The sequence below is a fragment of the Apaloderma vittatum genome, unplaced genomic scaffold (genome assembly GCF_000703405.1).
Source record: "Apaloderma vittatum isolate BGI_N311 unplaced genomic scaffold, ASM70340v1 scaffold4019, whole genome shotgun sequence".
In the NCBI taxonomy this organism is placed as follows: Eukaryota; Metazoa; Chordata; class Aves; order Trogoniformes; family Trogonidae; genus Apaloderma; species Apaloderma vittatum.
Genome location: NW_009734465.1, coordinates 7190 through 15248, shown reverse-complemented (window position 1 = coordinate 15248; position 8059 = coordinate 7190). Strand labels below are relative to the sequence as shown.

At 43.3% G+C, this 8059-nt stretch overlaps 1 protein-coding gene across 1 annotated transcript; it reads left to right on the top strand.

Annotated features, from left to right (window-relative positions):
- Positions 1-7052: 7052 nt before the first annotated feature.
- LOC104279094 (NEDD8-conjugating enzyme Ubc12-like) lies at positions 7053-7466 on the top strand (the record flags this gene model as incomplete). Its single annotated transcript, XM_009876266.1, is given in 2 exon segments — positions 7053-7261; positions 7264-7466. Coding segments are annotated over 2 exon segments (412 nt in total), but the record flags the coding sequence as incomplete, so codon positions are not given.
- Positions 7467-8059: the final 593 nt, after the last annotated feature.

Genomic DNA, 8059 nt, shown 5'->3' with positions numbered 1-8059 from the left:
CAGTTTGAAAAAACACAATTAAAAGTATTATTTTCTGAGCGAATGCAAATACACGGTCTCCCTATTTCTTCCCGTGCCCAACATATTTTACAAGCATTTGCTCAACAGCAACTGAATGCAGAATGGGGCAGTTTGTGGAGGATTTGAAGGTAGACGTAAAAGCAAAGTAATTCAGTTGTAATGTTCCCTCAGATAATCAAGATCACTGACATAGCAGCAGAAAATTAATTTATTTAAAATTCATGTCTTTTCTAAGCTCAAATGGATTAGCAGCAGATTTGAGGTAATTAATTATAATTACAAGTTTCCTAGGGAAACATGGCATAACAGACTCATTAACTGAAATGCTACATTTGTTCTGTTTGATTCTTAGATTATTTCAACACGGCGTAACATTTGTTAGAAGTTTTTTGGGCCAGACACCTTTACTTACGCTGAACAGTTGCTCCCTCCACGAGTAGCCCCAACTGACTTCAAAGAAAGCCCATTTGGGCCCTTAATTAGACATTTTCAGCCTACAAAGGTAAAAATCTTTCCTTCTTGGACAAATTCTGCGGTCTCTATTGAACACGAGTCAGTGGGAGCTCGTCTCTGGGAAGGACCATTGAATTTGGCTTCACAGTTACTTCCCGATATTCTCTTAACTCCCGAACAAAAGAGACATCACTTTACCAAATATCTAACAGAATAGCAGGTGCTATTTAAGAATGCACAGCTCTGAAGCAGTCTTAATAAAGGTCTCAATTATATTTTTTGTTTTTTGACTCTCTTTGATGCTACTTGCTAAGCAAGGGCATATTTCACATCCTTGTTTCATTACGGAGACGTAAACGTCATTAAACTCCTTCTCAGCAGAACACCCAGAGAACTCACCGCAGCCATTAATGCACCTAATAGAGAGAGAACTCGCAGAGTTATTAATAAAACTCCTCACACAAACCACAGCACTCACAGGCCAGGCAACAACAATGCTGCCTCTTGGTGCATGCAAAAGATGCCCACTTGGATACCCTCGTGCCATCGTCCGCACTCGGAAAACCAAGAGAAACCGATGATGCGCTCGTCAAAGAAAGTAGCTGCAAACAATGAGGTGCTAATTAAAAAAAAAGGGACGACTATTTGTTTTACCCTCTTACATGCAGTCAGGAAGTTCTGCCGCGCAGAAGAGAAATTAAACAACTTTTCACTTTGTCTCGACGCTTTGAGAACCGTGCCCAGTAAGATTACAAATAGGAGAGCGATAGGGCCAGCAGGGATTTCTACCAATTAAGCTTCTACACTCTGGGGGGGGAGAGGTGTTTTTTGAACCACGAGTTATTTTTGCACGTATCATGGGTTGCAGTGTCTAGCCACAAAAGGGCTACATTCAGAGCAATGTTACAGGCTTTGCTCAGAGCTGTCGCGGTTTTCCTGCAAGTCCAAACCTCTAAGAAGATTTCAGGGAGAGAACTGAGAATGCTCAGTTCTATAATACTATCAAAAGGATGGCAGGAATTCTTTACAACCTCTACAGTTTTCACAATCAAGGAGAACAGCAAAAGAAAAAAATTACAAGTTTTTTCTTAACGATGGATACAGACAGGTATTTTGCTCCACTGCACGCTTACTATTTTCTCCGGTGTGCCACCTAGCATCCCAAGAAGCTACAACTCACAGTCTGTTAACATCTATAGCGAAATTGGCAGTTTCAGGTTACCATCTTTTGGGTTTTTTAATCAAAGACACTGTTTATATCTGCACTACACACATGTAATATTTTGGTTTTCTTCATCATACAGTTGCTTCGGGAAACACCAGCTCAGGAAACAACGGAGTAAACTACTTTTGAGTCTGCATTTCACATCATTCCAAATGTTCCGCTTGGTAGACGGACCAATTCAAAGTCACACATGTGCACAGAGGATTCCACAAATGTAGTTGGCATTTGATAGTTCTACAAATCCACCAGATTACACCAAAGTTATCAAGGTACGTATCCACAGACAGTGTGGCATAAATTAAACGAGCGTGGCACCTATCTTGAATATTCCAGGTTACCTTTACAGCACTGGGATTATGAAGCAACACGTATCACGTTACTTTTCTTTTTCTATGGGGTGAAGACCTCTATTTGGCATAGCAACATTTTGGCTTAAGTTTTAAGCATATTCTGAAGCACAGATGATTTAGCAAAAAAATAAACTTCACAGTAAGATAAATGCTAGTATTATAAGCATGTGGCTATATGATTTTTTAGAATCTGGTGTTATAGGCAAGACTGACATACAGTGTCAGTTTTTCAGCTTATCAGAACGGGAGAGACTAATGAAAGAAAAAAAGCAAAGCTGCTTTGATGCAAAGCTAGAGAAGATGAGAATATACTCTACAAAGAGCCTAATTGAAGCAAAAATATCTCCTGAAGATGATGAGATAGATTCAGATAGTTTCCTTGATTCCAAATTTCTGTGAGGAAAGCAGGTATAGAATCAGACGTTTGAGAAGGAAAAAAAGAAAAAAGAATAAAGCCACTCTGCCCAAGACTGTCACATTTTTTTAATCAGAAAATACCCTTTCGAAACACGTGAAAGAATTTATTAAGAAAACTTTGATTTTTAACCATTCATGTGCATTAGCCAGTCATAATTTTGCCTGCTCAGAAATGCATCCAAATTAGAAAGAGGGAGGGGAAGAAAACGGAGAATTAAACATAACATATCTAAATTTTCCATTCTCCACAGAATTTTATACCTTTATTTTCCCCTTTTTTAATGCTAACTGTAATTCAGCCTGTTAGTCTCAGAATTGCCTTCTGGTAAGAATAATCCAGGACCATTCATTTCCTATTTTCATTCATTACTTATTTCACGGAGGATAGCGGGATGTAGGCACACCTTTTGCTTTCCTAAGGCCAGAAGGGGAACCTGCAAACCTGCTGAGATTCTTCCTTGGCCTGCTGCCCGAAAAACAAAACCTACCCAGCGCGGAGCTCTTTTGCTACGTTGATACATAAAACTAGGCTTTCCTCCAGTTAAACAACAATAATTTGTTTTAGTTTGATCGCTCCTCCTAAATAACGGTGTCGTCAGGAAACATCTGGCTCCTTCCTCGCAGATTAAGCCTCCAATGAGGAAAGTGTGTTTATAATTCTAATTTGAAACGCAGCACATTAATATGCTGATTCTCACCATGTTTGCCTTAACCTGTTTGGAGAAATTATGACTACAAATACCTCGTACACAACACCTCTAAACTACCAGCTTGTGCAAACAACACGAGAGCCGCCGCGGCCTCACACAGATGATTAGAACCACTTCAGAGGCAATCATGATTAGCGCTTTGGCCCGAAGCCATATTTTACACATAAACAAAGCATCTGTTTCTGAGTTCCTGTCCCAGGCTAACAGACCCACCTCCACTATTACTAATAAGCCCGTTCAAGAGAGCCAGATGGCCTATGTGAAACAGCCCCGGCGTTTTTCCTGAGCTAGGCGAACCAGAGCCACGGAACCGGAGTTGGCTCCCGATCATATTTCCTTGGGCTCTAGGAGCCAGCAAAGCAACACGTTAAACTGGCTCCACGAAACGCTGGGGCCATCCATTATTTAGAATCGGCGTGAGGCCAACATCTGCCCCTCCAGATGATCCTTTCATGTAGGTGCGCCGAAGGAAGATGAAAAGCGCAGCACACTTCTGCAGGAGCTGGTGCACCGCGACGCAGGCTGTCGCCATTCCTTGCGGGGAATTTTTTCGCCGACTTTGCAAATTCCTGCCTGCAGCAAGCGCTACTGCTCAGCTGTCCTTGCTGCACGTTGTATGTACTTGACAATTGGGTGGTTTTTACATATTTAATAAAAGTGTCATATTTAATTAGTGGAACTGGGCTTTAAAAAAAGGATCTTGTGCTCCTTAGCAGCAAGTGGAAGCACTGACAGCCAAACAGAGCAGTGCTTGGCTCGTTCAGTTCTAAGATCTCTTTTCTTTCCTTTTAAGAGAGACCCAAGTTCTCATTTAACCAGTTCAGTTTCTAAGTAGTCCAGATGCTCCACAAGTCGTGAAGTTAATGCTGCAGGGAAATCCGTAACTGACCTGGCCTAGGAAGACAATTAGAGAGAAATCTGGTTCTGTTTTACTTAGAAGCACAGAGAGAGGTGGCAGAGAGAATCACAGAGTGGCCTAGGCTAGAAGGGACCTTAGAGATCATTTAATCCAACCTCTCTGTCATGGGCAGGGACACCTCTCATCTGGATCAGGCAACACATGGGGACCGAACGGGGATAGTGGTAAGGAGAGATGGCCATTTACGTCAGCCACCCCATCAAACCATATGTATAAAGAGAACTGAAATTTTACGAGAACCGAAATTTTCCCCCTGCTGCTCTGGTGCATGGTGTGCGTTGTTGCACGATGCCGACAACTGAATCTCGGCAAAGCGTGTGCCTGCATGGACTATCAAAACCAACGCACTACACCAGAAGCAAATGAGCTCCACTCTAAGAGCAGCAGCAGGTCACATCACCCCTGCAGAAGCAAGGGAGTATTGGAGAGAGAAAGTTCTTTCAGAACAGCGAACGCGCTTCTTGTGCGCCGTTATCCCCAAGCTACAGACAAAAAAATCCTTTACTTCTGTCTCGTGGGGATACCAGCAGATTTGCAAAGACACAAACCTCCCCAAACACAGCTATCTTTCCCCCACCTTGCCATCAGAGACAGAAAAACGAATCACTGTATGAGGGGGAAAAAAAAACCCCAACCCCTCATGGAAATGTGCTGAAACAATTGAGGCCTGTCACTCCTCTTCATTAAAGGCAGGTTCCACAGTAGTTGCTGAAGCTGTCTGGGATCTCTTGGGATAAAAGCCGGAATAAGAATCTGTAAAGTATTGTTCTCCTACGCTTCCCCCACGCTGCCAGTCTTGCGAGCTATGCACACAGGGCATTCCTCGACTTTAAAGGAAAGCCCTAAAGAACAGTCACATTTCACAGCCTGGATCAAGTGCAATCCTCAGTCTGTGTCCCTGTTCACACTCGCGGCTGGGAACTCAGCTCCACTTTCCGTCGGAGCATAAAGGATTTCATGAAAGGTGCATAACCAGCATCGTCCTGCTCCTGCACGGATTTCAGCTGGTTTTCCTTGAAGGGATTATTGCAGTGCAGGTAAGCAGGAGTATAAGACTTGAAGCAAAAAAAAAATCTCCTTCTGCATTCATAGAAATGTAAGAATACACTACCATATACATATGGAAAGAATGACAAAATTTCCAAGTTTTCTCACTTCATATTTTGAGTTGCACAACACTGGGCATTTTGCGGGGTGGGGGGGAAGAGAGTTGTGGTGTTTTCTCCTTGTTTGTTTTTTTTTTTTCCCATTGAGGGCTAGAAAGAAGGGGCTAAGTAGAAAAAGGAAGAGGGGAAAAGTGATCAGAAGCAAAACCCCTTGTCTCAAGAGGAACAGCAGGCTCATGGTTCTTCCAAACTTCATATAATTAACAAAACTGATACTGATACCGAGCACCACCTACCCTGGGCATTACTGACACGAGCAGTTTCTTGCAGGCTTTACCAAATCAAATTATTTGGAATAAATCTTTGGGATTAATTCCACCCTCTGAGAAAGGTGGTTTAACAGGACAATTGGGAATGAAGTCTTAATCTAACAAAACATCATGTGGCCTGCGCAGCCCCTTCCAAAAGACATTAATGGAATTACCAAAAGTTTTTGCAGTAACTCACAGCTGCAAGCTCACCTCAGCCTGCTACTTCCAGGAGAACCAACAAATAAGCAAACAAATCCCTCTGTCATTCCCATAGAGCATGAAATTCTCTGCACCTCTACAGGACAATTACACAGTGACAAAGGTGCACAACTTATTTAATGCCTAGTTTTTGTCTGCTGAATTAGCTGAGTGTCCCCTGCGAGCAAATGCTCCCTTTGCACATCGAGCACCCTAGTAGAAGCATCTACTACATTCTTCTTGATCTGAACAGCTAATTTAATACCCTTGGACAAAAGGGGCCTGGTGTTTTGGTAAGCTCCCATGGGCCTAACTATCACAAAGAAGGGATTGTTGAATACACACATTAAAAAAAAAAAAAAAGGAAGAGATAAGAGGCAGGCGGTCTGATCTTTATGACCCTCTGATTATTCAATCAATAAGCAGAAGCATAAATCTAGCTCCTGACCTAACAAAATACTGTTTTGCTCCCCTTTATCTATATTTTATCTTTCATAGCCAACAGAAGATTAAACATTACAAAAGGTTATGTTCTCACCGTGTTCATCACATGGCAATAAATTGCAAGTTAAGCCAAGCAGAGGTTTCAGCAGCAGCTCTCCTGACAGTTGTGTGACACTCTTCCTGCAATTCACTCTGAATACACTAGTGCCACTAATACCAAGAAAGTCCATCTGGAAAATTTGACAGCAAATTCAAATCGCTCTAACGATCTTCTTAACGATTTAATGGCAAATCTATACACTAATACAAGAAAAAGTGAGCTCTTCTCCAATCATCTGTTTACCACAGAACGTAAAATTTCTTCCCTCGCTCTGCCTTTTTGAGCATTCCCAAACACCAAGACCAGTATCAGCCTTCTTAGCTGACTTCCCTGAGCTTTAAATGAAGGCTTCAGACTCGTCCTGTTTTTTTTATCCCACATGAGTTAAGAGGAGAAAATTAAAAGAATTGCAGGGAGGGGGAAGAGAGACAAAGAGACTTCAGAAGGATGAGGAAGGGAGCAGACTAAATCTCTAATCCACGACAAAGCTCAGTAGCCCAGTTACTCGGACTATGTATGCCCAACAGACAGGCTGAGCGGAAAATGGGTCTGAAAAACTACGTATTTTATGGTCCATCAATTTGGGAGAAAATGGCAGAGCTTGCATCTGTTTTGAACTGGATGCAGAAAAAAAAGCCACATAATAGGACAAAGAGCACTGGCCAGAGAGACAGAACAGTTCTCCTGTGACAACACAAACTTCCTCCAAACGTTTCAGTCTAAAGGGTTCCCTCAGTCACCAGCTGCTCTGTTTACGCCATGAAGCACCGTATGTTGAACTGTGCATTCTCATCTCAGATGCCTGGTCCCGAGTTTGCAGAGATTCACCCTTGTCCTAGTGCAATGCAAGACCAAGACCTTCAGCTTAGAAAACTGTGAAAGTCTTTGCCCACCTCAAAAAATAAACTCAGATATAAAGGTGAAGAAAACTGGGCAAGGCTTCAAAACACATGGTCTAACAGCCCCATCAAAAAAGGCTTCAGCTGCACAACTCCGCTGCCAGAAAGGCGCCAAGGATGCAAGATCGACTTCTCCGACCAGGACAACCTCCTGCACCTCCACCTCCTCGTCTACCCCGACGAGGGCTTCTACAAGGGAGGGGAATTCATCTTCAGTTTTAACTACCCCCACGACCCACTGAGGGTGAAGCAGGAGTTCGTGCCCCATGTTGGGCACCAAGGAATCTGTCAAAGTTTACAGGCCGGTCACTAAGCTCTGACAGAGCCTCTCTGTGATGCCACCACCACCCTCACAGCAGGGGCTCACAGGGGAACCGGGCAGAGCGACTCTGAGGCTGAATAAAACTTGAACCACTACAATGAAAAAGAAAGTAACACTTAGAATAACAGCGGAAGATGGTGAACTACACAAGCATGCAAATATATTCAAAGATACATGAGAATATGCTCAGACGGGACCCATGTTTTCAGATGCCAACAAGGTTCCAAGGAGGAAAAAAAAGGCCCCAGGCTGGACTCAGCAGCAGAAGGGAGCACAAACAGAAAACAAACAGAAAAACAGAGAAAGGGCTGTGCCACTGCCACTGCGGGAGGCAAATCAAGCCAAACTACTCTAGAGTCCACCCCTAAACCATCTCCCCCAATCCCATATCTCAACAGCCTTTAAACCTCTCCAGGGGTGGGGACTCAACCCCCTCCCTGGGCAGCCGGTGCCAAGCTCTGACCACTCTTTCTCTGGAAATTTTTCCTCATGCCCAGTCTAACCCTGCCCTGGTGCAGTCTGAAGCTCTTCCCTCTTGTTCTGTCGCTCATTACCCATGAGAAGAGCCCAGCCCCAACCTCTCT